At 39.5% G+C, this 18,434-nt stretch overlaps 1 protein-coding gene across 2 annotated transcripts; it reads right to left on the bottom strand.

Annotated features, from left to right (window-relative positions):
• Positions 1–3,534: 3,534 nt before the first annotated feature.
• LOC149841781 (protein SUPPRESSOR OF MAX2 1-like) lies at positions 3,535–8,575 on the bottom strand. 2 transcript variants are annotated; one of them, XR_016430730.1, is made up of 4 exons: positions 6,577–8,575; positions 5,811–6,105; positions 3,956–5,707; positions 3,535–3,832 (listed from the first exon to the last, which is right to left on the bottom strand). XR_016430730.1 is itself a non-coding variant. In XM_089998689.1 (3 exons), exons 1-3 carry the CDS (start codon positions 7,773–7,775, stop codon positions 4,049–4,051), a joined length of 3,153 nt encoding a protein of 1,050 aa, XP_089854815.1. In that variant the 5' UTR covers positions 7,776–8,575; the 3' UTR covers positions 3,535–4,048. The 2 variants fall into 2 exon arrangements, 1 of the variants encoding a protein (XP_089854815.1); XM_089998689.1 differs by having other exon boundaries at positions 3,535–5,707.
• Positions 8,576–18,434: the final 9,859 nt, after the last annotated feature.

The following is an 18,434-nucleotide window of genomic DNA, read 5'->3' on the forward strand; positions in this document are numbered from 1 at the left end:
TTAACAATCAAATAATTAAGCATGCATTGTACTTATTTAAAAGTGATAATAAAAATAGTGTGCTTGTAACAAGTGACATTGTTTTCTGTATTCAAAATTGTCAATGAAACAAGTTTGATATGCATTATATTGTGATAGAAATGAACTTGTAACCGTGAAGGCAAGAGCATTCCAAGTAATTACAAAGAGTTTTTTAAACATTTAATACTTTTATTTATGGTTTAAAAGTTAGTTTCATACTTGATATGAAACTATATGCTATTCTAATTGCTTGCTTCATGCAAGTGCTTGGTAAGAGGATTTTTTACCTTTTAACAGTTTGATACCTAAGTTGGCTTTCAGCTTACATCTTTTGGTCTAGGTTCCCTTGAAAAATAAAAAGATGAGGGGAAATAGTAAAGGGTTTGAGCTTGCATCCAATTGAATGCTAGCCATACAAAATATTGGCCAAATGGTTGTGTGAATGCAGTTGAACTAATATTATTGTGTATAGATCCACTGTGAGTTAACTTGATAGTCAGAAAACTTAGTTCAAATCTCATAAATCTATATAAAAAAAATCATGAGTTCATTTGGTGTAGGAAAACAAAGAACCTAATTGAAGGATACTTCATTGTAATAATTATTATGAATAATTTATTGTTCTAATAAACCTTGTTTGTTAATTTAGGTAAGATCAAAACAGGATTTTGATTTTGATAGAAGAAGTTTCATTTATCAAGATAAAAGTAGTTCAGATAATTTTTACATCTTATTTTAGGACATTTAACTATTAAAGAGAGAGTATGGGGTTGCTTTGTGAGATAGAGTTGAATTATGCAATAAATTTTTTTCTTTTTTTCTTTTTGTAGATTCAAGAAATTTCCATTCCAGTTCTTATACATTCAAGTGACTCATTTTTCTTGGTGAGTTAGAAATTCTTGTTTAACGTTTAAAGGCTCACAAGGGCTTTGCTCATCTGGTAGGGGAGACTTGTGAATGCCAACGAGTTGTCGGCAAAATCATGACTTCAAAACTCACAACTTAAGGGTTTTATCAACCACAGGCTTGCAACATGTCAAGATAGGAGGTATTTCTCTTAGCCTAGCCAAAAGAAAAAAAGATACTTCTAGAAGAAGAAGATGCTTTTCTTTCTTTCCATGTTGTCGCCACCAAAAAAAAATTATACTAATTCACACCTCTAGCCGAAAGTGAAACTTTTCTTTTTTGGCAATCTTTTGGTCTACCACCAAGGTTTAGTATTTCGTTCTATTCAGTCACGTTTTACTCACATGGTAGTTTCATTCCAATCTCTTATCAATTTGCTGTCCCAATTACAATGTCATTCCTCATCCTAAAAAAATTTAAAGCAAATATTTTATTTTATAAACAACAAATTAATGGTTATAACAAAGTATGTATATCACAATTATACAACAAAAAAAAAGGAAAAAAAGTGTCAAATATAACAAAATTTAATTTCTACATGATATTATTACATAAAATTTTATTGAATTGCTCCCTGTTATCCATCATATTTACCAACTTTCTCTATGCATAAACCACCTCCCCCCTGACTTACATAACGACGTCCATTTGCTTAAACCCAACGACAACCAAGGAATATTTTTAATTGTTAAATTCTACCTAGTTTTGATTAACGCATGTCTTAGTCAATTTATTAAGAATATTAAGTTAATTGATGATATTTTTGTCTGTATATTATTTGCGTAGATTTTTTTATACTTTAGGGAAGTTATTTTCACCCCCAAATAATTTTGATATTTTAGGTGATAAGGCTTAATTGGGTGATATCTTTTCAGACTTAAACGATTGGACTATGGCTGGACCTTGCCTTGGAATGCTATGAGGTTTGGCAATGGACTATGGGGTTTTGGCTTATTGGTTTCGAACTTGCCTGCTATGAATAATATTTTTGTTTAATTAAGTGTTAATGATGATTACTAAATTGATGAATTTTATTGAAATACTTGGTGATTTGGTATTATGTCTTTAGCTTTCCCAATTTCACATTTTTTTGATAAATGGTTCTTATTCTTGGATGTTCCTTTCTCGAACTTGGTTCTAGTTGGCTAATATACACTAATGTTTGCACACAATTGGGCACCTTAGTGCTAAGTTCTGTTGGAGCAATGCCATTGATAAAGCCTTGTAAAAAAAATTATTTTAAAAATCGAGTTATAAATCGAGGGCGTTACATTTTGTCTCATATCCAAACCCAAATTGAACCTTATCGAAATCGGATAAAACTCCAATTCTAACCTGGACTGGGTCAAGACCAGATCCATACACATTTGGAATTTGGATCAAGGATAAACCAGACTTATTCTTCTCAAGTCTCAAAGGATTCGACCAACCTATTTTGGTTATAGATCTGGTCTCGATCCAACTGAATTTTCACCAAATCCCTTATCTTGGCTATCTAAACTTAAATTTGATCCATGAATTAAACCTCACCCAAACCCAAAACCAACTTATCCAACACCAAACCTACCCACAACCAACGTGTGTTGAAAACTCATCCTATCCATTTGACTCAGGAGTCATCCAAGCCTACTTCGATCCGCTTAAGGTATATTTGAGTCCAATTGATTCTAAATGAATCTATGTAACTCTTAAGTTGGATCATCGTACTTTGTTTCATGTCCCATATGAATATCCATTTGTTTCTCTGCTACACCACTGTTCATATCATCATTTATGACTTGATTGGGTATTCTTTAGATCTGATCTCACCCGTGTTTGTGAATCTGCATTCCTCAAAAAATTGCAATAGTCCACTTGTTTCTTACAAGTGGAGCGAAATTGAAGGAAGAGAAAGAGAAAACCAGACTTGAGAGCAAGTCTTCAACAACCTAGAGAGAATGATGCATGAGCGGAGCAATTACAATCTGGGTTTATAAGAGATCCAATTGGATTCATAGTTAGTACTTAAGATTTGAATATATGTTTTGGGTTTATTTTTCATATTCGGATCTTATTCAAGATCCATCGTAAGGTTAGGGTTTGGGAGGAATTAAGGAAGAGTTGATGAATAAAAATTCTTATTTTCGTTGAGCTGTATTTCTTATTTTTCTTTATTTTTGTGCATAAAAATATAGTAACATAGATTTTCTCGTAAATCCAACTCTCTCGATTTATAGAATGCTACAGAGTTATCGACAAATCAGTACTTCAAAACTCAGACCTTAAGTGTTTTATCAACCGGCGGCTTACAACATGCCAAGACAAGAGGTATTTCTCTTAGCTTAGCCAAAAAGAAAAAAATATATACTTCTAGAGAAGAAAACGAGGCTTTTCTTTCTTCCCATGTGATCGCCAGGAAAAAAAATGAATTCTTAATTTTTACACTAATTCACACCTCTCTAGTCAAAAGAGAAACTTTGCTTTTATGGCAATCTTTTGGTCTACCCACCAACCCAGTGGTTTAGTATTGTTCCGTTTTATTCAGTGATTTAGTATGGTTCCATTCCAATTTGCTCCCCCAATTCCAATGTCAACCCTCATCCTCAAAATTTTAAAGCAAATATTTAAAATATTTTTATTTTATAAACAACAAATTAATCGTTATAACAAAGTATGTATATCGCAATACACCCAAGAAAAGAAGGAAAAGAAAGTGTCCAATATAGCAAAATTTAATTTCTACATGATAATATTACATAAATTTTTTTTATCAAATTGCCCCTCTGATATTCATCGTATTTACCAACTCCCTCTACGCAGAAACCAAACCACCACCACCACCACCCTGACTTGAGTTGCATAAGGGCGTCCGTTCGCTTAAACCCCATGCTCCATCATAAGGAGAGCCGGTCCCGCAATTTCCGCTCTGTGCAATTAAACACGTGTCGTTAATGTAAGACGCCACGCAATGGAGAGAGGTCAAGCAAACCAATAGGAATGCTCCAGCAACGTCTGACAACCCGACAGCCTTCATAAATAGCAAAAGTACCTTTTCGTGCTGCGACGTTAAGATTCCGTCAAATATCTTACGCCCCCGCCTGACGGACGTGGTCCCCTGTCAAACCGTTAGCGGGCTGCCTCCTCAGACCCGACTGACCGGAATCTTGCTCGGCAGCCAGTTTCCGGACGCCGGTCGTTCGGCCTCGCCACCGGAAACCACCAGCCGGACCACCGCGTCCTCTTCCGCCGGGAAATCTCCCTTCAATTCCCGGAAAACCGGGACCAGAACCCGGTCCGCCCATTCCTCCACCTCGTCCAGCCCACCTGAGCCTGGCCCGAACCACACCGCGCCCAGCAACTGCTCCAGCGCTTCCTCCTCCAGCTCGAACGCTCCCCTCCCGACCTGGCCGGAGAATTTTGTGCTCAGCGAGCTCAAGATCCTCTTCGACAATGCGTCGAAGTCGACCAGCTTGAACGCGATCGCCTCATCGACCCTGTCTGCCATGTCCTTCATTGCAGCCAGAGGCAGCCTGAGTGCAGTCTCGATGGTGAGGTCGCTGGAGTCACGCGAGCCGTCGCCAATGTCATTGTCGTTGGCCGATAGGTTCAGGTCGATCGTGAGCCTCGGCTTCCGCAGCGTGGCTGCCCGGTCTTCTTCCTCTTCGAGCCATGCTGGCCGGCGCTTGTTTCTCGCAGCAGAAAGGCTGCTACAGATTGTGAGCTGCAGTGGCCGGAGGCAGGCAGCTGCAGATGCCAACTTGTCTTCTCTGATATGAACGGATTCAGGCGACTTGCCGCTGAGACTCTCCGGCAGCCATTCTGCAGTCAGGATGAAGATCACGCTGCCAAGACTCACCTCCCGTCCGTGCGAATCCGGCAACCTCCCCTTCTCCATTGCCCGCATCAAGTTGCTGTGGATCAGAGAATCCGCCTGATCGATGTCCTCCAGCACCACAACAGAGAATGGGTTACGTCTAACAGCATCGGCTATCCGGTCCAGCACAGTTTTTCCTCGCCATCTTGCATTGGAATCATCATCTATGTCCTCGTGCTGGTGACCGGTGTCGGAGAGACCCAGCCTAATGCATATAGGCCTGTTTCCAAACACCAATTCCGACAACCCTGCCGCCATCTTCTTCTTCCCGACCCTGTCTGGGCCGAGGAACAGCATCCATGTATCACCCTTCACACCCACGCCTCCCTGTTTTCCATCACCAGAGCGGCACTTGGTGACTACTGTGGCCACCATTGTTGCCGCTTCAGTCTGCCAACTAACCTTCTGTGTGAGACCCTTGAAGAGTCTCTTGAATGAATCTGCGTCCAGAGGGCAAGAAGCTTTTGGGTTGTAGTGATCAGAAACAGGCTGGGCCGGCATACAGCCAGTTAAATCTTTGGTCCTGTCTTTGTGCATGTCTGTGACTGCGTTTTCCTTTGAGGACAACTTCGGACGGCCGAGTACCAGGTCTGTTCTTACTGGACTTGCTGGTGGCGATCTGGCCACTTCCGGTGACAAGCTGAGGGTGGCATTTGTGGTACCCAATTGCAGAGTGGTGTTTCTGTTGAGCTGCAATTTTGGCTGAAATTGCTGTTTCCTTGTTGAGGTGGGGTTATAGCCATTGCCGTTGGCGTCGCCATTGCCGGAAACGTGAGGATCAAGCAAAGGGGAGAATGCAAGAGAGGATGGCTTCTCTGCCCCGACCACAGGACGATATCCTGGATGCAGACGACTGCACGTCTCATTCCATTTCTTCTGCAATTCTTCTGATTTCTGCCTCCACACTTGTTCTTGGTTTTCTTTAGCCTGCATCAGAAGGAAAAGAAAAAAAAAGATTGTGACAATGAAATTTTAGACAAGAAATTGTATTGATATCGAGAACTCCCTTCGAAATCTCTAATCTTATTACCAGAGGGTGATTGGCCGCCTTGACGTTGGCTGGTTTTGCAAGCTGCAACCACTGTGGTAACTGTTGCTGTTCTTCTGGTTTGGCATCTGATGAAGACTTCTCAAACTCCTTGGCAACAAATTTGGCTAGGTCCTTCTCATAATTCTCCATGCACGAGGGGCAGCAGGTCATCCTGCGAGCCGAACCCGAATCACCATTTTCGGCCAATCTTCTTGACGAGAGAAAGTTTCCCTGGAATCCTTTGAGAGGGGAAAGGGACTCCACCGAACTGCTGAGAATCCCATTGCTTCCAATTCTACAATTTTCAATGGACGTATCAACAGAATGTAAAGAAACATTAAAAATCAAGACTAAAAAGGCATCCTTCAAAACATGAAATCACAAATTTCTTGAATGAAACAGAAAAAACAGAAGCACAAGAACAAGGAAAATATAAGAATGCACACTGATTGAATCCAAGATGAAAAAAAATGCAACAGCAAGAAAGAAAACAGGAAAAAACAAACGGATTCCACAATAGAACCATTGCAAGCTCAAAAACAGGGAGAAAAAAATCATGCTTCCAATAAGAGAGATCCACATACTAAAATGCAAAAGGTCCGTGCTAGATTCTCAGTAACAAAAACCGGAGGAGAAATAGGAAAAACAGTAAACTTCATCACTCAACATAAAGAAGAAAGAACCATAAGAGATATCAGATTGTTGACTGATTTCAATGAAGGGGACAATGACGAGAGAGAGAGAGAGAGAGAGAGAGAGAGAGCACCTTGGAAACAATCCAGGAAGGGGAGACCTTGCAGCAATGGGCACGGCTTGCAGATCCCAATCGTTCTCCATTGAGGGGTGATAAACCTGGCATCTCAGGTAAGTCTCACAAGTAGCAGTGCCCATCAACCATACCTTGCCTCCTTCTCCATGGCTGCTCAACAGCTTCGCCATCTCTGAAACAACCTCCTGGACCGGCCCGGACACCGAAACCCCGAAGGTGGCCCCGGCAGACTGCTCGACGAGCCACCGAAGATCGCCCAGATTCAGGATCACACCACCCTGGCCGCTCAACCTGCTCTCAATCAGGGCGCCCAACTCCTTGATCTTCAAGCCAATCCTCCCCCTCTCCTCGCTCTTCCCCACACACATACTGGCCAGCTCCTTCTCCACAGACACAACCTGCAAGCCCCTCAGCCCCTCCCCCAATTCCGTCCTCTCAATCTTGTTCAGAAGCTCCTTCATAACCGACTCCGGCTCGTGATCGCCGACGAGCACCGGGTTCCTCTTCTTCGACCTCTGCAGAATCTCCACCACCTTCTTCACATCCTCCACCCTCGGCCCGCCACCCGACCGGTCCCCTGAAAGGAGAGCAGAGGCCTGCAACCTAGGATTCATATACGAGTTCCGCGCCGGAATCGGGCGGTGGGGGGCGAGCGAGAAGCCGGCGGCCGGCTGCGAATTGGAGGAGGAACTGACGATGGCCTGCTCGATGGTGGCCTTGACAGCAGGGCTGGAGAAGCTGGCCTCCCTCATGACCCTGCTAACACTAGGATCATCAAGAATGGAGATCACCAGCTGCTCCAATTCGACCTTAACGGCGAGGAGGGGCTGCTGCTGCTGCTCGGGGCATCCCCTCCGCTGATGGGCCTGCGCCCGCTTGAGCGCGGCCATGAGAGCGTTCGAAATCGGCGGCTCGGCGACATGGGATAGGGCCGATCCCGACGACGGCAAGCGCTCGAGGGCGACGGTGAAGCAGAGCTCGAGAGCTCTGCATTGGAGAGGGTGGGAAGAGTTGGGGTGGGAGCGAATACAGGCCTGCCTGAGAAACCCAGTAGGCGAGGAGAGCAGAGTTGCGGCAACGTGCAGAGGGGTGGTCTGGCTGTGCCCGCGACGCCCCGCATCTGCGATCGAATGGTTCAGGACGCTCGCCGCTTCGGGGGTGAGCGTCTGCAGAATCGTGCTCAAGCCTGCACGCATGGTCTGGGGTCGGTGGGGAGTCTGGTACCGAATCTCTATACCAAGAAGAAGAAGGTAGATCTTAGTTTCCGCTGAATCATACTTGAAATTCCTGAATCCAAGAGGGGTTTAGGAGGCGTTCTCGTATGCAGAGAAACCCCAATTATCTCCTTCTTCTTCCTTCTTTTCAAACACCACCTTTTCTTCGTTTCGACACAACACCAAAAAGCAAAGCAACTCCCACCACTATCAAGTGGGTCTGCTTTTATTCCCTTCAATTGTTGATTTTCTCCCTTTCCTGTTTTCGTGTGAACGAAGAAGACTTCAAACTAAAAGTCGACGAACGCGATCCATCCCCCCACTCCGCGTAAACCTCTCTCCGCGCGCCTTCTAACGAAATAAAGACGTCGAAAATAGGATGAGGGAGGGAGGGAGGGAGAGAGATGGATAGAGACAGAAACAGAAAGAGGGCGAGGGGAGGAAGGTGAAGCACAAAGAGAAGAAAAGTAGGGAGGTTGGGGATTAAGATTTACTCGTGATTTACCCTTTCACACAGACCGCCACCATTCTCTGTTTCTCTTAATAGCAACTATCAATCCTCCTCTGTTCCATCTCTCCCTCTGACGTAACTCCCCCTCATTTTCCTTCGAGACAAATCGAAAATTGACATAAAATAAGTGATGCAAATTTTCTTTGGTTTTTAGCCCGTCTCCTTCGCACAGAAACCCCTGTACTTCCCTCCCTCTCTCTCTCTCTCTCTCTCTCTCTCTCTCTCTCTCTCTCTCTCCTGCAAACTTGATAACAGGGTGAGATTCGAATCCGAAACCCTTCCGTATGACAGTCGTAACAAAGAGAGGAAAAACAGAGAGAGAGAGAGAGGAGGTGGCACGGGACGGGCGAGAGCTTCACAAAATAACCACTCGAGTTTGGTTCCCACGGATTCACCGATTTACGATAGCGCCACCTCTCTCTCTCTCTCTCTTCTTCATCTTGTAATTTTAAATTTTCAAAAAAAAAAATTAAAAAAAAAAATTTGCTGACCGAATTGACTAATATCTTTCCTCCTCTTCCTTCTCCCCCTCCTTTTCCGCCTGACATCAGTTAAAACAGAAAAAAAAAAAATCTGATTTTATCTCTCTCTCTCTCTCTAACTTCCACCAAGAATCTGCTTTTCACACGCAACAGTGAGAAAGGGAAAGCGGAAAAGCCCACCGCAAGGACTCACTTTTACCCCTACTCTTTTGCCCTAATGACATGTATGTCTTATTTCTTTTTTTGAGGGCAAGCAAACTAAACGATAACAGGGGTGCGATTCGAATCCGAAAGCCCAGCAATATGATAGTCGTTACAACTTCTTCTTTTTTTTCGTTTTCTGGAAAAAAAAAGAAGGAAAAAATGGTTTGTCGACAGGAGGCCAGAAACAGGTCGGATCCTGTGGTCCAGAACCGTATGGGAGGGACAGCTTAGCTTGTGTCTTGGTTTCGGGGCACTTTCTTTGCATGGAGCACAAATGATTGGTGCCATGTGAAAAAAATAAAAAAACACCACCTTTTCTGTGGAAACAGAGACATCTCTGTGGGACCCACACATTTCAATTAAAAGTTTAAACCACAGCCTCAGGTGGGCAATGGGCCGGGCCTAAGCTTGGCCCGAACAAGTCCGACATGGTTATATATATATACAGAGTAGCCCCCGTACATAGTGACAAACGTTTTCACAGGCAAAATCTTGTTTTCAAAAGAAATTGAATTTTTTTTCATAAATCTCACATTTTTTCAGCAAAATCTCAGCAATAAAAAAATAAATTAAAAAAGATAAAAATTAATTTTTATAAGAAAATATTAATAAAATTTATTTAAAAATAAAAATACATGGTTTTTCACGATAAATAGCTGTTTAAAACGTAAATATAGTGTTTAAATAGCGAGATTTTCATAAATCTCGCTATATTTGTCACTATAACCCCGTATCATCAAACATGCAAAGTGTTTGATGATGGTCAGACGGTTTTCAGCCTCTCGTTCCAGGAACATCAATGGGTCGGTTGGATCCAATATGCAACCGAATCTTAATCCAATTTGTCAGATCCGTTAAACATATAATAGCATCTGATTAATAATCGGATTGGGTATGCAGTTCTGCATCCATATCCCAACTGAAGTCTGATGGGATTCTGACCTGATTCCATATCAGCATATCCGGTTAGCTAATGAGATCCGGATTAGCCGTTAGTTTTTCTTATCTATGTTCCTTTTTTTAATAATATAATAAGTGTTTTTTTGTATGACGAAGAACCCTTATCAAAGCAAGAAAAAACCTCAGGTGGAGCCCCATGACCTATGACCTACTTCTCAAAGCTACGTACACACCCATGCACCAGCGGGGTTTGATCAGGCATCTTTAACTCAACGCCTTCACAACCACCCCGCTGGCCATGCGGGCGACCCCGTGGTTTTAATGACATAGTAAGTTAAAAGCCTTGTTCCCTTCTTTCCAAAAGTAAAATGGGTTGAACTCAGACCTGTTTGGGCATATCCAAACAATGTTTAGCACGGTGAATTTAAATCATTAATCATAAATATTGACAATATTTTAAAATTTATAATGTTTTTTTTTACTAAAAAGCAATAAAATCGAAAAAACTACGATATTTTCATAACATGAATTTTTTCCAGTGGTATCACGTATTAGCATATTTTAAAATTTTGCAAATAATTTAACATTTTATACATCTTATAGTTAAATTTTTTCTTATGTTGATTGCAAAATTTTCTCTAAAAACACAATTCAAATTTATCATAAGGTCTTATCTTACCTCACCTACCAAATTATATCAAGATTTGTGACATTGTCTTAGAGGCTGCCAACTGGATACGTAAGCTCCTTATCAGACGCGCTATCTAGATTACCCACAAATCTTATTATCTGGATTTTCTAGACAAAGGAAAATCTCACAATAAATATTAAAAAAAAAACTTTTGTCAGGAAAATATTCTTGGTATATTTATTTAAAGTTTAACAATATACAAGAAAATATATAAACACACAAGAAAAGCAATAAAAAACACAAAAATGAATAAAAATATAAATATTGTGTTAATAACACAACAATATCGCGATAAAAACATGACATTTTTGTTGTATTTTCTTTCAAGATTATATATCAGGTTTTGAAAACCTGGCATAAAATCACAAAAATTTCCAAAAATGAAAGAGTTTCAATTGGACCTGCTAGACACAGTGGGCCAAGTTAGGCTAACTCATGGACGACTCTAAACTTTGGTTTGATTCCCTATGTCTCTAGTCGTACTACTTGAAAATTAGGCCCTATGGACCCAACCGGGCCTACCTGACTCGGTGGAACACATTTTAATTAATAAAACAGCACAATATGCAAAACGTGTGCCTTAGTGCATAGTATGAATAGAACCTTACTTTTTTATTTTATGCTCGTCCTTAATGATGTGATGTATCTTGGCTTGGCTTGAGCTGACTTGACTTGACTTGGCACACAAAGCATAGACCCGAGCTACCCAGCCCCTTGAGGACTAGGGCGAGCCAATTGACTCTACTAGCCTACAGACATTGACTTAGCTTAGTGGGGTTCGGTTGATTTGTTAGCTGGCAACGTTCTCATCTTTTGCTTCTCTTGGATCCTTGGATTTCATAAAAAAATATGCTCCTACTGGGTCAATGACCAATTATGCAAATTCATGATTTTTTTTGCTAGTGTCAATGCCCATGAATGAATAGCATCTGTAAACTGATATTATAATATTTGACATTGTAAGCATAAGAGGTGCTTTGAGTGCTTTGGAGGATTAGGTATGGAATCAAGAAATTCTTTTTAATGAAAGTGACACACTATATATATATATATATGCCCTCGGATTGGCACCCTCTATTATAGGGCAATTTTGTGTCATGTATGGGTCTGCCTAACCCAAGCTTGACTATGAAAAAAAATACCTGGGGTTTGGATGCTATTGATGTAACATGACATTTTTTTTTTCTGTTTTGGCTTAATCCATTAAGAAGAAATTAAGTACACAATATTCCTAATTATTCCGCCCTTTTGGATAACCCAGAATTATCCCACAATTTCCACACCTTAGGGTATATTTTTTCTTTTTTAGACCAATGTTGTCAGAAAACTTGAATTATTTCTTCAAAACGATTCAAAGAATCAGCCTGAAGCAAACCAAATGGAATTGTTTTGAATTGGACTTTTTAAAACAAATTCAAAAACATAAAGAATAAAAATATCCAGAGAACTAACCTAAAACAGGAAAATACAGAAACAAAATAGATGGTAACTTATGTGGTCTCATCAAATTCTAAAGTATGCATTTAATGCCAAACAAGACAATAGCCACTAACTAACTATCATAATTATCATATAAACTAAAAATAAAAAGAAAACCAGTTCATCCAATTTTCAAGAAAATTATGGTGGACCAATTTGATTAGAATCTGCCAATTGGATTTTTTGACAACATTTTTTTTGGACAATTAGTTTTTGGTGTAAGATTTTAGAAAATGTGATTCATATCATGAGAGAGGGTGATATGAGTTTAACATGGAAAGGTTGTCAATGCTGTTGGATAACCCACACCAACCGCATATTGGCTGGCCTCCGGTTGGTAAAACTCTTGAGGTTCCCTTGCCTACTTGGAGTACACCATGCTTAATTCGACCTTATAGCAAGGGACACTACGTACCCGTGGGTTTCGAACTTGTGCCTGTACCAGATGTTCAGTCATTGTGGGCCAAGGGTGAGCATGATGTACTCTCTACGCATGAGCTTGAATGAAAAAAGGTGGAGGTCATCGCTAGGCTGTGCTATCATGTGCAGCTACCAAACTTTTACAAAAGTTTTTGTTGTAAAGGCACCACCCTGCAAAGTTTTCCTTTTAAGAATTTTTCTCCTTTTGTCTCTACCAAGCATCTCTTTTAAGCATGATGCCACAATAATTCCTTCCCATAAAGAAGAACAAAAGCTAGACCCCAACTCATGGGTTTCACCCCCTTCTCCACTCTCTCTCTCTCTCTCTCTCTCTCTCTCTCTCTCTCTCTCTTCATGTGTGTTTTGTTTGCGGTTTCAACGTCTGTTGAACCTGTCATAATGTTGATATCTTTGATTCGGCTCTCTCTCTCTCTCTCTTCCTGTGTGTTTTGTTTGCGGTTTCAACGTCTCTTGAACCTGTCATAATGTTGATATCTTTGATTCGTCTCTCTCTCTCATGGTGCAAGTCGGTGTAAGATTTGTGGAAGAGGGTGAACCCTAGTAAACAATTAATTAAATAAATCATCAAGGGCACTGGCTTTGAATCCAAAGAAATGACCTTTAGACTCAAGGGTTGCGGTCCTTGAATTCGCAATTAATTCTTGAAAAACATGTAACCATTGAAAGTGACCGTTTCTAAATGATTACCTTATGACCATATATTCCCAACGGAAGAAACTCACGGATCAATTTCAATCTTGAAACTCCTGGACATTTTAGCTGCCAAATGTTCCAGCTAATTTAGAGAATGTTTGAGCTCAACACAACAAGAAGGAATACCTGATTTAGAAAAACTATTAACACAAAGATATGCATTTTTTAAATATCTAGTATGCATAAACACATAATTTTAATAGTTTTAATCAACGTTGTCAAAATCGGTACCTACCCTGAATTGATTTTCAAAGCGATTCATTGAATCAACAGATCTTGATTCTGAACTGAATCAGCCAACCAGTAGATGACACGTGGAAAAATATTAAAATAATATTTTAACCCATTTTTAAAAAAAATATTTAATGGTTTCGTATCAATTTCTGGCTGATAAGATATGAATCAGTTAGCAACGATATTGTTAACATTGGTTTTAATACATAAAAATGTAATTATTAACAATGAAACATGTAAAACAACTGTTTAAAAATTATGAATTGCGTGAGATACATGTCACAAACACGTCATGCAGCAGCGTGTCTACGTGTCCTGTCATTTTTCATAAGCTGGGGACCCACAAATAATGGAAGGTAGATCAGGTGCAATCACATTGCATGCACGCTTTGAGTGTGCCGCCGCACCTGACTGCCCTCCACTCCACCTCTGTCAGCTGTGGGAGCACAACAGAAGATGGAGGGAAGATCAGGTGCAGGGGGCACAGTAAAGTGTGCAATGTGGTGCAACCCCATGAGATATGTCTTAAACAAAAAGATAATGAAAATTTCATCTAGGACCCAACCTTTTGGCCATAATTTTAAAGTGAACCTCACTTTTCTGAATTTCTTGATTTGGACCATACAATTTTTAAAACTGCCAAATGGAGACTTTAGATTAACCTCCAACATATCCAGAATTGTGATTCTTTTGAGTTTTCTATATTATTCTTTAGAGTTGAAAATTACTCATTTAACACTCATAGATAAGAGAAGGGCAGGTGCTTTTGACCATTTGAGGGCATCATTATCATTTAATTCAATTTGATTGAGATTTATCCTATTTTAATGGATAACGGTGAGAGCTAGGGAATGCAAACAGTTTTGGATCCGGGACAGCTAAAATATAAGGGATTCATATTGGAATCTGATCCAGAACAGCCAAAAAGTGCTAAGCGTCCATCCTAGATCTCATCCATTCGCATCCCTAGTAAGAGCAGGTCTCTGTTTGTCAGGTTCTAAAAAAAATGGAATCCTATGTCAGATGAATGGCAAAAGGTTAGCCCTTAAACGGAATTTTCCTTTAAAAAAAATGTATGATTCTTACCGGGTCAAACGTCACATAATTGCACATGGTCATGAGAAAGTAAAAGCAAAGGAATAAGTATATATATATATATATATATATATATATATATATATATATATATATATATATATATATATATGCCATTAGTTGGGTTCATGAATTCAATTGTTGATCCCAAATTGACACAAAACCATGAGACAAAGGGCCCCTTTAACTTTTCCATAGTCTAAGCTACAAGCAATTTGGAGGAGTTAGTGCACGTCTTCTTATGTTGGGACGTTGCAAGTTCAAACCCCAATGATATGGTTGTATAACTGGTAGGTGGTAGGTGTGGGCAACTGGGTGGGCAGCTCCATGACCCAAGCCGACCCGGTCTGTCATGAGCTGGGTTTGGGTCTAAGTTTTAGGCTCAGACCCATTAGGTACCAGGCCGAAACCTGGCCTGTTATATATGTGGGTTGGCTGGATGAGCCAGAGTTATTTATTAATTTTTAATAATAAAAAATAAAAAAATTAACTATTGCATAGTAACTTGGTAACTATTACTATTTACTTAATTAGTTCCAATATGGGGGAGTTGCAAACTTGTTAATTATTACTATTTACAAATGAATTTGGACAGAGTCGGGTTGAACCTCACCCACTTTACATTGGCCCATTAGGTCAATGGATTTGGGTTTTCAAAACTGAGCTCGTTAAGGACCGGGCCAAAACCTCGCCGGCAGGCTCGAGCCCCATGCCCACCCCCCTACTGGTAGGGGTCTTTCTCTGTGGAACAAAAAAAAACTTTGAGCATGCTTTTCGTATGTCCTTGAGTTCAAAAGTTAGAAGTAATGCATACGACTCCAAAAGGACCTTTTGGTAGGTTATTGCATCAAAAGTCCACAATGCCACTTTTTTCTACTAATATAAAAATAAGTAAGTAAGATTCTCCCTAAAGCAAAAGATTTTGGTATTAGGTGCAACAATCAAGATAGATGATCCCATTCATACAAAAGACATCTATATTATTAAAAGGTAGTATGTAAAAAGTAGGACTGTATGTACATGCCCAATAAAGGTCAGCATAATTTAGGGTGTTTATTAGAAAGAAAAAACATTTCTTACAAACGCTTGAACATGGATTCCTTAAAGATCCACCAACTACATAAAAGCAATTGATATGCCCGTGAGTGGGTTTATTGGAAGCTTGTAGAGGAAAAGATAGACCAGTTGCTTAGCATCTTGGGAAAATTTTTTTTATAGCTTCTCGGGCTTCGCACACCTGGCTAGGTGAGTCAGCTTAAAATCGGTTAACTACAATTGTAATCTCCATCTTGATGGCTCTTTACCGTTGGTTCGAATCATCTAATGTAATCACCATCTCATCCTGAGTGATATCTCACTACTTAAAATCTTTGATGTAATTCTTTAAGAGTTAATTCGCCTTTAAGAGTTAATTCATAAAAAAGGAAATTCTTTATTTTCTACTTCCTTATCTTTCAAGTTCTAATTATTAAAATACTTAAGCATTTTTTTGTTTTCATGATGAGGAACCCTCGTCAAAGCAAGGAAAACCCCAGGTGGGTCCCCATGTCCACCCTACCTTATGTGGAATACTTGAGCATATTGCACAAGTGCATATTCTAGCCTATCATTTTAAAAAAAACATATTTTATAAATAGTGTCTCATGCTTATTTGATTTTTAAAATTTGTTGGACTCAAATCTGAAAAAAAAAAACTGCAATTTATGAGGTATTTAATACGAAAGACAAGCTTGTCTCTAAATAAACTGTACAAAAAGTTTTGGTATTTTCTGAAATAATGATATATTTCCTTGTTCCGTTTAATGACGTAGGACTGGCTGACATGAATTATGAAATGCAAATTAATGTCTGACACATTTGTAGCATTTTCTTTTTCTTTTCTTTTTTTTTGTTATTTTGAAATTTCTAGTCTGCTTCCTTGAAATATATGACCCATGTATATTTTACCCTTATTCCATACCAATTTAAACTTATGCATTTATATATATATATATATTTTTATTACTATCAGGAACCCTCAGCTAAAAGCTAGAAAAACCCCACGTGACCCACCTCTGAAAGCAATGACATGCCTGTAATTATTATGCATTTATGCTTTGATGATATCCAGCAGTTACTCTGACTGAACTATTGAAGGTTAACCCCCAAGGGTTTTGGTGCAGTCGGAAGGGTGGTCAGGTCAGGGTTTAATTATCAGCATCAGCCCCTTGCATTAATGAAGGTAAGGGATATGCCCTTGCTCAGCCAAAGCTTGGCGACTTCTTGGGGGTGTGACAGGTGTGCCATGGGTTGGCAGGTTTAGCCAACGCGATTAGGTTTTTTTATTCCGCGGTGGTGATGTCATCCTTCATGAAAAAAAAAATCATAAAGTAGGGCATAGTTTTTCTTTTTCAAAGAATGCGTCATTAACGTGCTAATTTAGTCTTATAATAAGCCACCGTTAGCTATTTTGTAATTCTTACCTAAACTTACTATAGGTGTGAGGCCTAAATCATTTAGGCCTCGATCCAAAAACAATACACTACAAGTGACCTACTTTGGCAATTTCAAATTTTTAAATATTTTTCTGGCCTTTCATATTTTCATAATCTATATTAACAATTATTTTGCTGAATTTTGTGCAAAAATGAAATTTCTTGCATACTTTCCTCCATTATTCCACTGTTGAGCCACTCTAATAACTAGTTCAACCCTTTCCAAATCAAGTGGCCCCTTCCCAAAGACACCAAAGGGTTGCCACGGTTTCACACTCATGGATAGGGAGGACTTCCCCCTAACCGGAGTTCGAGTGCCTATGTGGGTGCCTCCTTCTGCAAGGCAATACCAGCACGACCAAGTCTCCGATCCAAGGATGGCAAGATTGAAAAATCTCAATTTCATTTAATACATTATGTTCTTCTTAATATAAAAAGTATACACAAAATTTATTTTTTAAATAAATAATCAAAATGTTGATGTTTTTTTTATTGGAAAAAATATTTTATTTAACAAAAAATATGCAGAAAACATATGAAAAACATGTTCTCTAAGTAAGTGAAATGAGTTTCTCATATAAGGTAAGCAGGGCCTTTCAAAAATATAAGGTAAGTAGGTTTTCCACATAATGTGAAACGAGTTTCCCAAACATTTTTTGGTTTTCCAGAATTTTGGTAGCCATGCTCTCATCCCGAATGTAGTTTTACACTATAATAAATCAAAGAAAAAAAAGGCAGCCCCGTACCAAAGTGTCATGATATTGCAAGACTTCAACAACTCATAAACACTCAAATATGCCAACATTGAATGCCCGATAAGATGCTTGATTTTTCTCTCAACTCAAATTTTGCCACTTAATTAAATGAAACTGTAGCTTGACTTCTTTAACGGCAATTTTCACCTAAAGTGATAAATGCATCGATCTGAAGAATACGATAAAAAAAAAGCTGGGTGAAGTAATTTCGTGTGCATTTTTGGTAGCAACTGACATTTGAGTCGTACAAGCTTACTGCTGCTGCGTTTACCTTTTTGTATCGAGACAAAAAGAGAAAAACCATGTTTGGGACTTGGGACATGACATAATAACAACTTGGAAACCTTGCAACTACCGTCAACTACTAAGATTTAATCTCCCCCCCTCTCTCTCTCTCTCTCTCTCCACATTATATTTGAATGAACTCTTGCAGTATTCGATCCTGATCGTCCGGTAGGTTTTTATAAGGTTTGAAAATCGGTCGGTGTAAATTTTTATAAATATCATAAATATTTAAAGTTTAAAAAATCATTTTTTAATAAAAACAAACACTATCCAAGTATTATTTTCTAGCAGATCGGCCATGACTAATGCTGTCATGGATTTGAGAAAAACAACTTGAAAACCACCCTTCACTTCCAGTAGGCTGCCCTAGGCCTCCCTTATATATATATATAAAAGA

Source organism: Nuphar pumila, chromosome 3 (genome assembly GCF_984573655.1).
Source record: "Nuphar pumila chromosome 3, dmNupPumi1.hap1.1, whole genome shotgun sequence".
NCBI lineage: Eukaryota > Viridiplantae > Streptophyta > Magnoliopsida > Nymphaeales > Nymphaeaceae > Nuphar > Nuphar pumila.